Genomic DNA, 18,666 nt, shown 5'->3' with positions numbered 1-18,666 from the left:
TACATACCGTGGCTTGCATAGCCATCTAGCGACGGCCGTTAGCCGCTCCTCCACCGAAACCATAGTGGTACCAATAAGGATGCGGGACACATTGCGCGCGGACAGAGAGAGGGTCGCAGCTTCCTCAACTTGGTATACTGTGCTTGAAGCATTTCATTAGACCTCATGCACGCTGCACAGACACCAAGGGATGCGGATAGCAAAAGCCCCTCTAGAAAAAATCTCTGCACACGAGTTGCGTAAAGTTGGAAAGTCTCGGTCTTTATAATACGGTATGTGAATGAATATTAATTATTCTCATATTGTTATTTTGATCATGATTAGTAAGTATGATTGGAATTATAATTAGCAAGATTATTATGATTATTATAATTAGTCTATTATTAGTAGCCTATTAATATGGTTGACATTGATTGATTAATTGATTAAGATAGTATTAGCAAATTGTGCATATCATATATTTATGTATTAATTCATCCATGTTAGAATTTTTTGTCACTGACTTGTAAACAGTATTTTTGTTTTTGTTTACGTAGAACGTAGGCCTATCTCTCAAGAGACTACGCGTAATTGGGACACCTTACTATTGGAATGAACTTTGCCTTTATAGGCCTACCGTCGAAACATGTAAACGGAAAACAAGCTTGTTAAAGTTTGGAAAAACGGGAAATGATAAACAAATGAACAAGGAGCAGATGGGGAGCCAATCAGTCACTCACCTCACCAATCTCTGGTACTGGAAGCAGTGTTTTTAAGATCAGGGTGAAAAGCATTAGTGGCCAGTTTACCCATGAATGATGGAGGACCTGCGAGACCAAGACGTGTGGGTGATGATGAACGATTCATGGACCAACTCGAGTCGCGGTGGAAACGAGACCGGTACCAGGAACCAGACCGGCGTGAACCCCCTGAAGCGGAACGAGGAGGTGGCCAAAGTGGAGGTGACCGTTCTTGTCCTAGTCCTGCTGCTCGCGCTGGTCGGTAACCTTTGCGTCCTCTTGGCTATCCACACGAGCAAGCACAGCCACTCTCGGATGTACTACTTCATGAAACACCTCAGTATTGCGGACCTGGTGGTGGCAATCTTCCAGGTCCTCCCGCAGCTAATTTGGGACATTACATTCCGCTTCTACGGGTCGGATTTACTGTGCAGGCTGGTGAAGTACCTACAGGTTGTCGGGATGTTCGCGTCCACATATATGCTTGTTCTAATGTCCATAGATAGATGCTTGGCGATATGTCAGCCCCTCCGCTCTCTGCACAAGAGGAAGGACCGTTTTTATGTGATTGCCTCTTGGATGCTTAGTCTGGTTTTCAGTACCCCTCAAGTGTATATATTTTCCTTGAGGGAGGTGGGAAACGGAGTTTATGACTGTTGGGGAGACTTCGTGCAACCCTGGGGCGCCAAGGCGTACATTACATGGATTAGTCTTACAATCTACATCATTCCAGTGGCTATCCTAAGTGTTTGCTATGGCCTGATAAGTTTTAAAATATGGCAAAACTTTAAAATGAAAACCAGACGGGATCAGTGTATGTCTCTGACGCCGCGGGCGTCTAAAGGCGCAGCGCTCTCTCGGGTGAGCAGCGTGAGGCTCATATCAAAAGCGAAGATCCGAACTGTCAAAATGACTTTTGTCATAGTCGTAGCTTATATTGTTTGTTGGACTCCTTTTTTCTTCGTACAAATGTGGTCGGCATGGGACCCTGCTGCGCCCAGAGAAGGTAAACTATAAAGGGCTTTATGCGTGAATTACACAATGCATGGATGGGGTTATAAGGAGAAGCCTATTACGCACCGTATCAGAAAAGTAAATCAAGTTGCCAAATGTGCGTCATAGCAATGCTGCATAATGTAGATAAATTGTTGGCTCAATACATTGAGCACACACACACACACACATACACACACATACACACACACACACACACACACACACACACACACACACACACACACACACACACACACACACACACACACACACTCACACACTGTAGAGTGAAACAAGGTAGAAGAGCCCCCTCTAGTGCGCCCTGCAAAATGATTCATCATTGCAAAACAAGTGAGGGAGGCACAGGGAGTAACATAATCCATATGCTGTTTTTTTATTCTCCAGTTTTTATTTTGCTGTTTTTTGGGACGGGGTCATTAGTTGGGGAATGTCTTGTATTAGACATGTTGTTCTCCTGTCTCTCTCCTGGTGCTATTTGTCACTATCTGAACAGGTCAAATGTTGTTTTAGTAAGAGAGTTCTGGATCTGCTCATGAAGAGGGAAGAGGGCATTTTCAATTGCTTTTTGATCCGGCTCAAATGTGACCGACCAGCTTGATTCGGTTGATACATTTGTAACCCCACTTTTGAGAAAATGTCCCTTGAATGTTTTGGTACACCTACTGGAGAGCTCTTCATTGCCTACACTCTTTCAGCATAATTCACACCCACTTAAGCCTTAGCCCCACCCATCTCTTTAAGGATTCACGTGAGGCCATGTGCTAAACAGAGTGAGTACGGTAGTGTACTAAACAACCAAAGATTTCAAGACTAAAGGCTGGTTGATACTACGTCTATCGCCATGTCTGTAGACAGTTGTCGCAGTGACATTATGAACATTCTATTGTCGTCCGACATCAAACTTGTCGTTGTCGTAATGAAAAAGTATAAACAGAAAAATGACGGGCTGCCTGACATCAGCAGCCTGGCGGTCCAAAGTAGCATAACTGGTGTATTTTATCATCAATAAACCCATCCGTTTAAAAATGTATTTAGTATATGTCAATCTAGCAAACCAGGCAACTAAAAGCACATTTCTAAACAATGTTTTGGATAGTTTCTAACTTGTTAGCTAGCTAGCTAACGTTAAGTTAGTTGGCTAGCCAGTTCAAATAATGACCATATCATATAGCTGACAACGTCTTAACTTGAACTAATTTCTATTAAATATTAGAGGAAAATAAACTCACAACAAGATAATTATTTACAAGTTAATGGTGAGCTATTACAGAACATAGCTTACGGTTGTGAGTGTGACGAAATAAAAGCAGGGCATTCTACTGGAGAATGGACACTGTCTCGTTGGGCAAACGTTATATCCTAATTTGACTTTGGTGCAGGTGCATATTGTTCTTCACATTACCGTCTCTGGTAAACACACACTGTATCAAATAAAATCAACGTTTATTTATCACATGCACAAGATACAGAAGGTGTAAATGGTACAGTAAAATGGTTACTTGCATAGTGTTGTTTTTTTGTTTAGATAAGTAGCTAGCTACAGTGAGGGAAAAAAGTATTTGATCCTCTGCTGATTTTGTACGTTTGCCCACTGACAAAGACATGATCAGTTTATAATTTTAATGGTATGTTTATTTGAACAGTGAGAAAAAGAATAACAACAAAAAAATCCAGAAAAACACATGTCAAAAATTTTATACATTGATTTACATTTTAATGAGGGAAATAAGTATTTGACCCCTCTGCAAAACATGACTTAGTACTTGGTGGCAAAACCCTTGTTGGCAATCACAAAGGTCAGACGTTTCTTGTAGTTGGCCACCAGGTTTGCACACATCTCAGGAGGGATTTTGTCCCACTCCTCTTTGCAGATCTTCTCCAAGTCATTAAGGTTTCGAGGCTGACGTTTGGCAACTCGAACCTTCAGCTCCCTCCACAGATTTTCTATGGGATTAAGGTCTGGAGACTGGCTAGGCCACTCCAGGACCTTAATGTGCTTCTTCTTGAGCCACTCCTTTGTTGCCTTGGCCATGTGTTTTGGGTCATTGTCATGCTGGAATACCCATCCATGACCCATTTTGAATGCCCTGGCTGAGGGAAGGAGGTTCTCACCCAAGATTTGACCGTACATGGCCCCGTCCATCGCACCTTTGATGTGGTGAAGTTGTCCTGTCCCCTTAGCAGAAAAACACCCCCAAAGCATAATGTTTCCACCTCCATGTTTGACAGTGGTGATGGTGTTCTTGGGGTCATAGGCAGCATTCCTCCTCCTCCAAACACGGCGAGTTGAGTTGATGCCAAAGAACTCCATTTTGGTCTCATCTGACCACAACACTTTCACCCAGTTCTCCTCTGAATCATTCAGATGTTCATTGGCAAACTTCAGACCGGCCTGTATATGTGCTTTGTTGAGCTGGGGGATCTTGCGGGTGCTGCAGGATTTCAGTCCTTCACGGCGTAGTGTGTTACCAATTGTTTTCTTGGTGACTATGGTCCCAGACACCTGGGAGCCAGAAATCTTTCTGATTGAGAGGGGGTCAAATACTTATTTCCCTCATTAAAATGCAAATCAATTTATAACATTTTTGACATGTGTTTTTCTGGATTTTGTTGTTGTTATTCTGTCTCTCACTGTTCAAATAAACCTACCATTAAAATTATAGACTGATCGTTTCTTTGTCAGTGGGCAAACGTACAAAATCAGCAGGGGATCAAATACTTTTTTCCCTCACTGTAGTTAGCTAAAAAATGAACAATGATTCCAACTCATAATGTTACTACCCTGCATGAATCTGTAGCTAAAGCTAACCAACTAGGTTCAATGTTAGCTAGCTAGCTAACATTGGGCTATAACTAGCAATGCAAATGGCTCTGAGATTCGAATAATATTACTGCACAGATCATACACGTAACGTTAGCTAGTGAGCCAGCTAGATAGCTAACAGTATGCTTTAACTTGCAATGAAAATGACTTTCTGACAAAATTAGAAATGTATAATATTTACATTTACATTTTTGTCATTTAGCAGATGCTCTTATCCAGAGCGACTTACAGTTAGTGAATGCATACATTTACATAATATCTAGCTAGCTAGACTATCTTACCCATATACATGGATGAACGCTTCTCCCTCTTTGTCACGGATGCCATGGTTACCCTTAGTTTGAAGCTGTAATCTTTTTGTGTGTTCTCTTTTTGACTCCCTCTGCATATTTGCAATCAAACACTTTTGCAGTTCCTTGTGAAATCTTTCCAAAAAGCTGCGTTCGAAAGGATTACCTACACATACTGAGCAGCTCATGTTATAGACAGAAGCATGCTACATGGCAAACCAATCTGAACTCATCTCTCGGCATGTCCAGCCCATCCATTATCTCAGCCAATCATGGCTAGCAGGAAGATTCCTGTCTTTTTCCGTGGCTAAACCAACAAGGATTGTAATTTAACCATTTAATTTGTATTTACAGATAGCATAAAAGTTTGTTATTAAGGCAAATGAAAGTTCACATGTTCCAGAAGGCATTTCTGCCAAAAAATGCACTTTGATAAAACATTTATGTTTACTTTCAAATGCATCTCCTATGAAGTAGTGACGCGCGACATAAGCCTAGTTTCCTGAAATGAGTCACAAATACCAACATGTATAATACACTCACATACTTTATATTCACTTCACCTGCTCTGCGTATACATTCAGTATATATACACTTCTGGTATACACATAAAGTCCAAATACAGTCTGTTTTCTATACAGATATCATATACAGTGCATTCGGAAAGTATTCAGACCTCTTGACGTTTTCCACATTAATTTCACATTTACATGAGTATTCAGACCCTTTACTCAGTACTTTGTTGAAGCACCTTTGGCAGCGATTACAGCCTTGAGTCTTCTTGGGTATGACACTACAAGCTTGGCACACCTGTATTTTGGGAATTTCTCCCATTCTTCTCTGCAGATCCTCTCAAGCTCTGTCAGGTTGGATGGGGAGCGTCATTGCACAGCTATTTTCAGGTCTCTCCAGAGATGTTCGATCGGGTTCAAGTGCGGGCTCTGCCTGGGCCACTCAAGGACATTCAGAGACTACGTCCTGAAGCCACTCCTGCACTGTCTTGGCTGTGTGCTTAGGGTCATTGTCCTGTTAGAAGGTGAACCTTCACCCCAGGCTGAGGTCCTGAGCACTCTGAAGCAGGTTTTTAACAAGGATTTCTCTGTACTTTGCTCTTTTCATATTTCCCTCGATCCTGACTAGTCTCCCAGTCCCTGCCGCTGAAAAACATCCCCACAGCATGATGCTGCCACCACCAAGCTTCACTGTATAGATGGTGCCAGACATGATGCTTGGCATTCAGGCCAAGGAGTTCAATCTTGGTTTTATCAGACCAGAGAATCTTGTTTCTCATGGTCTGAGAGTCTTTAGGTGCCTTTTGGAAAACTCCATGCATGCTGTCATGTGCCTTTTACTGAGGAGTGGCATCTGTTTGGCAACTCTACCATAAAGCTCTGATTGGTGGAGTGCTGCAGAGATGGTTGTCCTTATGGAATGTTCTCCCATCTCCACAGAGGAACTCTGCAGCTCTGTGAGAGTGACCATCGGGTTCTTGGTTACCTCCCTGACCAAGGCCCTTCTCCCCTGATTGCTCAGTTATGCCGGGCGGCCAGCTCTAGGAAGAGTATTGGTGGTTTTAAATTTCTTCCATTAAGAATGATGGAGGCCACTGTGTTCTTGGGGACCTTCAATGCTGCAGACATTTTTTGGTACCCTTCCCCAGATCTGTGCCTTGACACAATCCTGTCTCGGAGCTCTACGGACAATTCCTTCGACCTCATGGCTTGGTTTTTGCTCTGACATGCACTGTCAACTGTGAGACCTTATATAGACAGTTGTGTGCCTTTCCAAATCATGTCCAATCAATTGAATTTACCAAAGGTGGACTCCAATCAAGTTGTAGAAATATCTCAAGGATGATCAATGGAAACATGATGCACCTGAGCAAAGGGTCTGAATACTTATGTAAATAAGGCATTTCTGTTTTTTATTTTTAATAGATTTGCGCACAAAATAAATAAAGTTTTTTGCTTTGTCATTATGGGGTATTGTGTGTACATTGATGAGGGAAATAAAACAATTTAATCAATTTTAGAATAAGGCTGTAATGTAACAAAATGTGGAAAAAGTGAAGCGTTCTGAATACTTTCCGAATTCACTGTATACTACCCAAAACACATCACATACCACTGGAATGGCCAAACAAACCATCAAGCTCAAAGCTGATGTACACTACAGTTGAAGTCGGAAGTTTACATACACCTCAGCCCAATACATTTAAACTCAGTTTTTCACAATTCCTGACATTTAATCTTAGTAAAAATTCCCTGTCTTAGGTCAGCTAGGATCACCACTTTATTTTAAGAATATGAAATGTCAGAGTAATAGGAGAGATAATTATTTATTTCAGCTTTTATTTCTTTCATCACATTCCCAGTTGGTCAGAAGTTTACATACACTTAATTAGTATTTGGTAGCATTGCCTTTAAATTGTTTAACTTTGGTCAAACGTTTTGGGAAGCCTTCCACAAGCTTCCCACAATAAGTTGGGTGAATTTTGGCCCATTCCTCCTGACAGAGCTGGTGTAACTGAGTCAGGTTTGTAAGGCCTCCTTGCTCGCACACACTTTTTCAGTTCTGCCCACAAATATTCTATAGGATTGAGGTCAGGGCTTTGTGATGGCCACTCCAATACCTTGACTTTGTTGTCCTTAAGCCATTTTGCCACAACTTTGGAAGTATGCTTGGGGTCATTGTCCATTTGGAAGACCCATTTGCGACCAAGCTTTAACTTCCTGACTGATGTCTTGAGATGTTGCTTCAATATAGCCACATCATTTTCTTTACTCATTATGCCATCTTTTTTGTGAAGTGCACCTGTCCCACCTGCAGCAAAGCACCCCCACAGCATGATGCTGCCACCCCCGTGCTTCACGGTTGGGATGGTGTTCTTCGGCTCGTAAGCAACCCCCTTTTTCCTCCAAACATAACGATGGTCATTATGGCCAAGCAGTTCTATTTTTGTTTCATCAGACCAGAGGACATTTCTTCAAAAAGTATGATCTTTGTCCCCATGTGCAGTTGCAAACAATAGTCTGGCTTTTTTATGGTGGTTTTGGAGCAGTGGCTTCTTCCTTGCTGAGCGGCCTTTCAGGTTATGTATATATAGATCTCGTTTTACTGTGGATATAGATACTTTTGTACCTGTTCCCTCCAGCATCTTCACAAGGTCCTATTTGGCAGTCCGACGTACTAATCTTGGTTTGGCAGATGCCAGGAGAACGCTACCTGCCACAATGCATAGTGCCAACTGTAAAGTTTGGTGGAGGAGGAATAATGGTCTGGGGCTGTTTTTCATGGTTCGGGCTAGGCCCCTTAGTTCCAGTGAAGGGAAATCTTAACGCTGCAGCATACAATGACATTCTAGACGATTCTGTGCTTCCAACTTTGTGGCAACAGTTTGGGGAAGGCCCTTTCCTTCAGCAATGCCCCCGTGCACAAAGCGAGATACATACAGAAATGGTTTATTGAGATTGGTGTGGAAGAACTTGACTGGCCTGCACAGAGCCCTGACCTCAACCTCATCGAACCACTTTGGGTTGAATTGGAACATCGACTGCAACCCAGGCCAAATCGGCCAACATCAGTGCCTGACCTCACTAATGCTCTTGTGGCTGAATGGAAGCAAGACCCTGCAGCAATGTTCCAACATCTAGTGGAAAGCCTTCCCTAAAGAGTGGAAGCTGTTAAAGCAGCAAAGAGGGGACCAACTCCATATTAATGCCCATGATTTTGGAATAATATGTTTGACGAGCAGGTGTCCACATGTAGTGTATGATGTTGTTACAATCCATAAATACACCACAAAATGGAAACAACCAAATTAGGGGATGTGGAGGAGAAAAGTAGCAGTTATTCATTTCAAAAGCCCTGCAGGGCCTTTTGAGAGTTAGGGAGGGTAAATGTACTGTGACATCAAGGTGTCAGCCTAGGAGCCTCTGGGTGTGGGAGAGGCTAGGAGCAACTCAGGTTTTGAATGAGCACTGGAATTGGAAAAGTGAAATCAAAAATAACATTTATGTTCTTGAAATGGCCTATCAGTCTAAAAAGTGCTCCTTCAGCCAACAAAAAAAGTTTTTGAAAGCTTCATCCCCCTCTTTTGTTCACCCACTCATCAGTAAAATTGTATTTTCCACAGGTCTTGCAGATCTGGGTTCAAATACTATTTGTAATACTTTCATATATTTCGACTGTGATATGTGGTTGTATCACCTAGCTATCTTAAGATGAATGTACTTACTGTAAGTCCCTCTGAATAAGATAATCTGCTAAATGTAAAAGTATGCTTGATTTACTGTAGCTTGCATGTTGTAATGAACCAATAGCAAAATGCGAACCCTGCCCATCTGGCACTCCAGATGCAAAATCTCAATGTATTACAAAGATTTCAAAACTTTTCGGAACTCAGGTCTGATGTCTTGTGGTCATGGCCATGCCTTAGGCCTTAAGTGATAAGTGATATAGATGGCGAGTGGCAATGATTTGCACCGGTGTCTGCCTGTGCTGTCACCATGAGCCTATTTGTCAGCTTAGCTCTGAACGCCTGTCAGAGCCATTAATGTGGAGGAAATAGGACAGTGGATATATGACTCTGTCATTTGGCGTGTGATTCATTCTCTGGATGGTGAGAATCATGAGCTAATCCATGCTTCATGAAGGCCATGGCCTACGCTAGGATAAGCTGCAATGCAAGGCCTTGTTTGGGCAAAAGTCTGTTCCCCATCCTCTCTCCTCCGTCCTCTCTCCTCCATGACACGGAAACCGAGTCCTTCACGGAAGAGTTTAAAAATCTGCCACAGCCCTTTTGAATCATTTATTGTTTTCATGAAGGAGAAAAGCATGCAAACATTTAAAACTAAGATGCTACTTATCCCTTTATCTATACGGTATCCGCACAACTAACTGAATTTGTTTTTATCACTTTATAAATGTATTTAGGGATTCCACCCAGTAAATGTAATTTGTCTGAGGGAGCGCGAGAAGCAGTCTCATTTCATACAAGCACATTTTCGTCCACTTTCCCTCTCCTCGCCACCTCTCCTAGATTACCTTTGACCTTTTTCAAAAGGAAGCCAGAGAGGACGGAGGAAAGAGGATGCAGGAGTTGAGCAAATCTAATTGAGAAAAGACCTGTGTCTTTGCACAAATTAAGATCCATGACCAGAGAAGGATTTACAGTGTTAATGACAACATCCAGCGAGATAAGTGTTTCCTCTGCCCCCCTTGTCCTTGTGGGTGATTGTTTATTGTGAGGAGAGAGTAGCTCGGTTGAGCTACGTGTATTTTGTATTGCCGGGGTATATTTTCCCTGTGTGCCTGTTTCATTCCAGTGCGCCTGTTTTTTTTGCACTGGACTACAGAATAAACTCTGTATTCTGTGATTTACCCTCCTATATCGTTTTCTTTTTAGGGGATAGATCAGCTTTAATATTACAGATATATTGTAGCTTCCATCAATGTAATTGTCTGCATCATTTCCAATCCCCCATGTATTTTTTTGTAAATATATATATATCTACAGTACCCGTCAAAAGTTTGGACACACCTACTCATTCAAGGGTTCTTTATTTTTACTATTTTCTACATTGTAGAATAATAGTGAAGACAACCAGACGATTAAAAAACACATATGGAATCATGTAGTAACCAAAAAAGTGTTTGTCAAGGTAGATGTAGGTGGGTGTGGTGGTGGAATCAGGCGCAGGACGCAGAACGTTAGTCCAACAGACTTTAGTAGATGCACACAAAAACAATCACGAATAAATGCCCTGAGGCGAAAACTCCGCACGTAGGCGAAAAATAACGGGCGCACTAACAGGTGCGACAAAACACTCCAAACAATATGGAGAGATAGCTCAACCGAGCAAACAGTAGAATAACAGCCTACCGGCACGACAGTAAAACAATAACACACAACACTAGACAAACACAACGAGAACTATTAGGACACTAATTACACTAAACGATAACAGGTGTAAAAACAATCAGACAAAAGCAAACGAACATAGAAACATGCAACGGTGGCAGCTAGTATTCCGGAGACGACGAACGCCGAAGCCTGCCCGAGCAAGGAAGAGAGGCAGCCTCGGCCGAAACCGTGACAGTACCCTCCCCTTGACGCGCGGCTCCAGACGTGCGCCGACTCCGGCCTCGGGGACGACCAGGAGGACGCGAAGCAGGGTGCGTCGGGTGCCCACGATGGAATTCCGTCAGGAGAGACGGGTCCAAAATGTCTCTCCTCGGCACCCAGCACCGTTCCTCCGGGCCGTACCCCTCCCACTCCACTAGATATTGGAGACCCCCCATCCGACGTCTCGATTCCAAGATGGACCGCACGGAGTACGCCGGTGCCCCCTCGATGTCCAATGGAGTCTCCCTGATCTCACTTTCTTGGAGTGGGCCAGCTACCATCGGCCTGAGAAGAGACACATGGAACGAGGCGTTAATACTTTTATACTCAACAGGTAGTTGTAATTTGTAACACACCTCGTTCAACCTTCTGAGGAGTTTAAATGGCCCTACAAACCGCCGACACAGTTTCCGACAGGGCAGGCGGAGGGGCAGGTTTCTGGTAGAGAGCCAGACTCGATCACCAGGTGCGTACACCGGTCCCTCACTGCGGTGGAGATCGGCGCTCGCCTTATGACGACAGAGGGCCCGCTGCAGGTGGACGTGTGCAGCGTTCCATGTCTCCTCCGTGCGCCGCACCCACTCATCCACCGCAGGAGCCTCGATCTGGCTCTGCTGCCAAGGTGCCAGAACCGGCTGGTAACCCAACACACATTGGAAAGGGGTTAGGTTAGTGGAGGAATGGCATAGGGAATTCTGGGCCATTTCGGCCCAGGGAACGTACCTGGCCCACTCCTCCGGCCGGTCCTGGCAGTATGTTCTAAGAAACCTACCCACATCCTGGTTCACACGTTCCACCTGCCCATTACTCTCCGGGTGGTAACCCGAGGTGAGGCTCACCGAGACCCCCAACCGCTCCATAAAAGCTCTCCAGACTCTGGAGGTAAATTGGGGACCTCGATCAGACACAATATCCTCGGGTACCCCGTAGTGCCGGAACACATGGGTGAATAGTGCTTCGGCGGTTTGCAGGGCAGTAGGAAGGCCCGGCATAGGGAGCAAACGACAGGCCTTAGAAAACCGGTCCACAACGACCAGTATAGTGGTATTCCCCTGTGAAGGAGGAAGGTCAGTGAGGAAATCCACCGAGAGGTGAGACCATGGTCGTTGTGGAATGGGCAGGGGTAGTAACTTACCCCTAGGCAGATGTCTAGGCGCCTTACACTGGGCGCACACCGAGCAGGAGGAAACATAAACCCTCACATCCCTCGCCAACGTGGGCCACCAGTACTTGGCACTAAGACAGTGCACTGTCCGGCTGATACCAGGGTGTCCAGAGGAGGGTGACGTGTGAGCCCAATAGATCAATCGATCCCGAACCTCGAGTGGAACGTACTTCCGACCCTCCGGGCATTGAGGTGGACTAGGGTCGGTGCGTAACGCCCGCTCGAGTTCAGCATCGACCTCCCACACTACCGGTGCCACCAGACAAGACTCCGGCAGTATGGGAGTGGGCTCCACGGACCTCTCCTCCGTGTCATACCGCCGAGACAGTGCGTCTGCCTTACCGTTCTGTGACCCAGGGATGTACGTGATCTTAAATGTGAACCGGGTCAAAAACATATTCCACCTCGCCTGGCGAGGGTTCAACCTCCTCGCTGCCCGGATGTACTCCAGGTTACTGTGGTCCGTCAAAATGAGGAAAGGGTGTTGAGCCCCCTCAAGCCAGTGCCTCCACACCTTTAGGGCCTGTACCACGGCTAACAGCTCCCTGTCCCCTACGTCATAGTTTCGCTCCGCCGGACTGAGCTTCTTGGAATAAAAAGCACAGGGGCGGAGTTTAGGTGGCGCGCCGGACCGTTGCGAAAGCACGGCTCCTACACCGGCCTCTGACGCGTCCACCTCTACCTGAAATGGCAAAGAGGGATCCGGATGCGCCAGCACCGGGGCTGAGGTAAACAGGTCCTTCAGCCTCCCAAACGCCCTGTCCGCCTCGGCTGACCACTGCAGACGCACCAGACCCCCCTTCAAAAGAGACGTTATGGGAGCTGCCACCTGTCCAAAACCCCGGATAAACCTCCGGTAGTAATTCGCAAACCCCAAAAACTGCTGCACCTCCTTCACAGTGGTTGGCGTTTGCCAATTACGCACGGCTGACACCCGGTCTACCTCCATCTTCACCCCTGACGCAGACAACTGATAACCCAATAAGGAGACCGACTCCTGGAAGAACAGACACTTCTCTGCCTTGACATACAGGTCGTGCTCCAACAGCCTCCGCAACACTCGGCGCACCAGGGCCACATGCTCGACTCGGGTAGGCGAGTACACGAGAATGTCATCTATGTACACGACCACCCCCTGCCCCTGCATGTCCCTGAAGATCTCATCCACGAATGATTGGAAAACTGAAGGAGCGTTCATCAACCCGTATGGCATGACAAGATACTCGTAATGGCCCGAGGTGGTACTAAAGGCTGTCTTCCATTCATCGCCCCCCCTAAAGGCGCCTACTCACCTGGAAGGACTCCCCAGTGCGAGACCTGTCGTCTTCTCCCCTAGGAGGCCATCCCCAGCACCTAGCCTTGGTGTGTCCTCCCCGACCACAGTTGGTGCAGGAGATGGACCCCCTCGTCATCCGGCCCCTCCTCTCTCTAGCGCCAGCGCCCCCAAGCTCCATGGGGCACGGCTCGGAGGCGCTGGAGGGTGAAATGGACGGACCCCCCTCGGGACGTCCGCGGGTAGCTAGCAGGGTATCCAGCCTGATGGACATGTCGACCAACTGGTCGAACGAGAGGCTGGTGTCCCTACAGGCCAGCTCCCTACGGACGTCCTCACGTAGACTACATCGGTAGTGATCGATGAGGGCCCGCTCATTCCACCCTGCATCCGCCGCTAGAGTACGGAATTCTAAGGCGAACTCCTGGGCACTCCTCTTCCCCTGCCGGAGGCAGAACAGACGCTCCCCCGCCGCTTTCCCCTCCGGGGGATGGTCAAACACCGCCCTGAAGCGGCGGGAGAACTCGTCGTAGGTGATGGTGGTAGCGTCGATTCTCCTCCACTCTGCGTTGGCCCATTCCAACACCTTACCGGAAAGGCAGGAGATCAGGGCGGACACGCTCTCGTGTCCCGAGGGCGCCGGGTGCACGGTGGCCAGGTAAAGCTCCACCTGGAGAAGGAATCCCTGACACCCGGCAGCGGTCCCATCGTAGGCCCTCAGGAGCGAGAGTCGAACTCCTCTGGGTTACGGAGCGGGAATGGGCTGACTTGCCGATGGTGCGGGCAGGGAGGATGGTGGTGGAGGTGTCCCTCGGGTCTCCCAGCCTCGGATGGTGGTGATCACCTCCTGCAGTGCGGACCCCATCCGCAGGATCTGGTCATTCTGCTCGCAAACCCGGTCCTCCAGCGTCGCCTGTGCTGCTGCGGCTCCTGTTGATTCCATTCTTAGGGTGTGTTATTCTGTCAAGGTAGATGTAGGTGGGTGTGGTGGTGGAATCAGGCGCAGGACGCAGAACGTTAGTCCAACAGACTTTAGTAGATGCACACAAAAACAATCACGAATAAATGCCCTGAGGCGAAAACTCCGCACGTAGGCGAAAATAACGGGCGCACTAACAGGTGCGACAAAACACTCCAAACAATATGGAGAGATAGCTCAACCGAGCAAACAGTAGAATAACAGCCTACCGGCACGACAGTAAAACAATAACACACAACACTAGACAAACACAACGAGAACTATTAGGACACTAATTACACTAAACGATAACAGGTGTAACAACAATCAGACAAAAGCAAACGAACATAGAAACATGCAACGGTGGCAGCTAGTATTCCGGAGACGACGAACGCCGAAGCCTGCCCGAGCAAGGAAGAGAGGCAGCCTCGGCCGAAACCGTGACAGTGTTAAACAAATCAAAATATATTTTATATTTGAGATTCTTCAAATAGCCACCCTTTGCCTTGATGACAGCTTTGCACACTCTTGGCATTCTCTTAACCAGTTTCACCTGGAATGCTTTTCCAACAGTCTTGAAGGAGTTCCCACATATGCTGAGGACTTGTTGGCTGCTTTTCCTTCACTCCGCAGTCCGACTCATCCCAAACCATCTCAATTGGGTTGAGGTCGGGGGATTGTGGAGGCCAGGTCATCTGATGCATCACTCCATCACTCTCCTTCTTGGTAAAATAGCCCTTACTCAGCCTGGAGGTGTGTTGGGTCATTATCCTGTTGAAAAACAAATGATAGTCCCACTAAGCCCAAACCAGATGGGATGGCGTATCGCTGCAGAATGCTGTGGTAGCCATGCTGGTTAAGTGTGCCTTGAATTCTAAACAAATCACAGACAGTGTCACCAGCATGCACCCCACACCATGACAACTCCTCCTCCATTCTTTACGGTGGGAACTATACATGCGGAGATCATCAGTTCACCCACACCGCATCTCACAAAGACACGGCGGTTGGAACCATAAATCTCCAATTTGGACTCCAGACCAAAGGACAAATTTCCACCGGTCTAATGTCCATTGCTCGTGTTTCTTGGCCCAAGCAGGTCTCTTCTTTCTATTGGTGTCGTTTAGTAGTGGTTTCTTTGCAGCAATTCGACCATGAATGCCTGATTCACACAGTCTCGTCTGAACAGTTGATGTTGAGATGTGTCTGTGACTTGAACTTTGTGAAGCATTTATTTGGGCTGCAATTTCTGAGGCTGGTAACTCTAATGAACTTATCCTCTGCAGCAGAGGTAACTCTGGGTCTTCCATTCCTGTGGCGGTCCTCATGAGAGCCAGTTTTATCATAGCGCTTGATGGGTTTTGTGACTGCACTTGAAGAAACTTTCTAAGTTCTTCATGTCTTAAAGTAATGATGGACTGTCGTTTATCTTTGCTTATTTTAGCTGTTCTTGCCATAATATGGACTTGGTCTTTTACCAAATAGGGCTATCTTCTGTATACCACCCCTCCCTTGTCACAACACAACTGATTGGCTCAAACACGTTAAGAAGGAAAGAAATTCCACAAATTAACTTTTAAGAAGGCACACCTGTTAATTGAAATGCATTCCAGGTGACTACCTCATGAAGCTGGTTGAGAGAATGCCAAGAGTGTGCAAAGCTGTCATCAAGGCAAAGTGTGGCTATTTGAAGAATCTGAAAATTTTGGTTACTACATGATTCCATATGTGTTATTTAACAGTTTTGATGTCTTCACTATTATTCAACAATGTAAAAAATAGTAAAAATAAAGAAAAGCCCTTGAATGAATAGGTGTGCCCAAACTTTTGACTGGTACTGTATGTTATGTCGGAAAAAGTCAGTTATACATTTTTCTGTCCTAGTTAAAAACAAGTTATCATCCATTAGGCTTTGATTAAATTTCCAATACCCTCGCCCATGTGGAAATTCTGTAATAGTACTATATATGCCAATTATTTGATGGTCCCACCGCATTCTGTCCCCTATCAACACTTTTTTCACTTTTGGTCCCAGAGAGAATGACATAAGAAAGTAGTCAAGAAGACTACATCCATGTGATACCAATTGACACCTGTTTAGCTGTTCAGCTCTCAACTGTCCTAATTGTTTGTCAGTGCATTCCTACTCATGTAATAATAATATGCCATTTAGCAGACGCTTTTATCCAAAGCGACTTACAGTCATGGGCGCATACATTTTTACGTATGGGTGGTCCCGGGGATCGAACCCACTACCCTGGCGTTACAAGCGCCGTGCTCTACCAATTGAGCTACAGAGGACCACGTAATATAATATAGTCATTCTATTTCTGTGGTTGTACTGTAACATTGGGTACTGCTGCGGTCTTCTTTAGGATCAAACACTTCTATACCAGATCGAGTTTGCCCTTGAGGCTTTGTCCTATATATCTTTATAGCCTAATGTATATTCAACAGTCTGTAGAATGAAGGAGAGGCTATGGGGAGAGAGAGAGAGAGAGAGGCTGTCACCATATCTCATCTTCAACTCTGGCTCTGATCATAACTCACACAGACAGGGAGTGGGAGAGAAGATGTACACACTCACTTCATCAGCCTCACATACAGTACTGTAAGGAGAATGGAAAACTGGTATTATTCTTTCTATTGTTCCTTCGCTTGTTTAGGTGTTATACATTATATATTAGGAAGCTTGCCTTGCATGAATGCATTATAAAACTAAATAAAAAGTTGAAAGTTCTCTGTTGATGATGGATTACATTTTAGGCCCACTTGATGCCTGAGGGATAAAAGTATATTGAAAGCAGGTGCTTTCACACAGGTGTGGTTCCTAAATTAATTTAAGCAATTATAATCCCATCATGTTTAGGGTAATGTATAAAAATGGTGGGCAGGCCATTATTTTGGCTACCATGGCTATGCCCCCATTGGATGACAATGCCCCCATCCACAGGGCACGAGTGGTCACTGAATGGTTTGATGAGCATGAAAACGATTTAAACCATATGCCATGGCTGTCTCAGTCACCAGATCTCAATCCTATTGAACACTCGTGGGAGATTCTGGAGTGCCACCGGAGATAGCGATTTCCACCATCAACAAAACACCAAATAATGGAATTTCTCATGGAAAAATGGTGTTGCATCTGTCTAATAGAGTCCAGACACTTGTACAATCTATACAGAGGTGCATTGAAGCTGTTATGGCTCGGGGTGTCCCAACATCCTATCAAGACACTTTATGTTGGTGTTTCCTTTATTTTGGCATTTACCTGTATATTGAAAGCCGTCGCCAGGTGGAAATTACAGTATTCAGGAAGCCTTCAATTTTGAATTCAAAGTCTCCTTCCTTCTCTCTCTCTCCCTCTCTCTATCCTAGACATGGCGTTCATCATTGCCATGCTGCTGGCAAGTCTGAACAGCTGCTGTAACCCGTGGATCTATATGTTCTTCGCTGGCCACCTGTTCCACGACCTGATGAGGTGCTTCATCTGCTGCTCCTCACTGTACCTGAAGGCCTCACAGTGCGGAGGGTGTGACCGCCAGCAGAGCCGCAGGAGCATCTCCACCCCCACCTACGTCATCAAGAACCATAGTAGTCAGAGGAGCATCACTCAGACCACCAGCACATGAGGAGTGAGGACCATGGAGGAGATGAGTGGGGGTGGGACAGGAACTCGCTACTCCCGAAAGCCCTTCTTCATACCAGTCAGAGAGGGGGTTGCATGGTGAAGACTTAGATCTTCACCATGCAAGGCTTGTGCAGCTAAGTGCATCGTTAGATGCTTTTTTTGCCCCTTTATTCACAGGATATCTTAGCTAAACATAGAATCAAGATGTTTAGGCTATCTGTCTGACTGTGACCGCGATAACTTCAGAACGAAGTTGAATACAAATATAAAGTTGCCCAAGTATTTTCAATTGTTACAAGTGAAGGATAAAACGATTCTTCAAATGAAAACCGAGATGACTGCATTGAAAGATAAATAAGCTATATGGGCCAATACTGTGCCTTCAGAAAGTATTCACACCCCTTGACTTTTTCCACATTTTGTTGTGTTACAGGCTGAATTTAAATATCCCATAATGTCAAAGTGGAATTATGTTTTTTTTAATCATTAAAAATGATAAGCTAAAATATCTTGAGTCAATAAGTATTCAATCCCTTTGTAATGAAAAGCCTAAATAGGTTCAAGAGTAAAAATGTGCTTAATAAGTCAACACACAAGTTGCATGGACTTACTTGGTGTGCAATTATCTGTAAGGTTCCTCAGTCGAGCAGTGAATTTCAAAC

General features: G+C 45.4%; 1 protein-coding gene across 1 annotated transcript; it reads left to right on the top strand.

Moving 5' to 3' along the window:
• Nucleotides 1-794: 794 nt before the first annotated feature.
• LOC311138387 (isotocin receptor-like) lies at nt 795-18,005 on the top strand (the record flags this gene model as incomplete). The annotated part of the gene is made up of 2 exons (XM_084173054.1): nt 795-1,725; nt 17,752-18,005. 2 exons carry the CDS (start codon nt 795-797, stop codon nt 18,003-18,005), a joined length of 1,185 nt encoding a protein of 394 aa, XP_084029180.1.
• Nucleotides 18,006-18,666: the final 661 nt, after the last annotated feature.

This window comes from Coregonus lavaretus (genome assembly GCF_964263955.1).
Source record: "Coregonus lavaretus genome assembly, chromosome: 12".
NCBI classification, from domain to species: domain Eukaryota; kingdom Metazoa; phylum Chordata; class Actinopteri; order Salmoniformes; family Salmonidae; genus Coregonus; species Coregonus lavaretus.
Note: the sequence above shows the minus strand (reverse complement) of the source record. Positions and strands in the feature narration are given on the sequence as shown.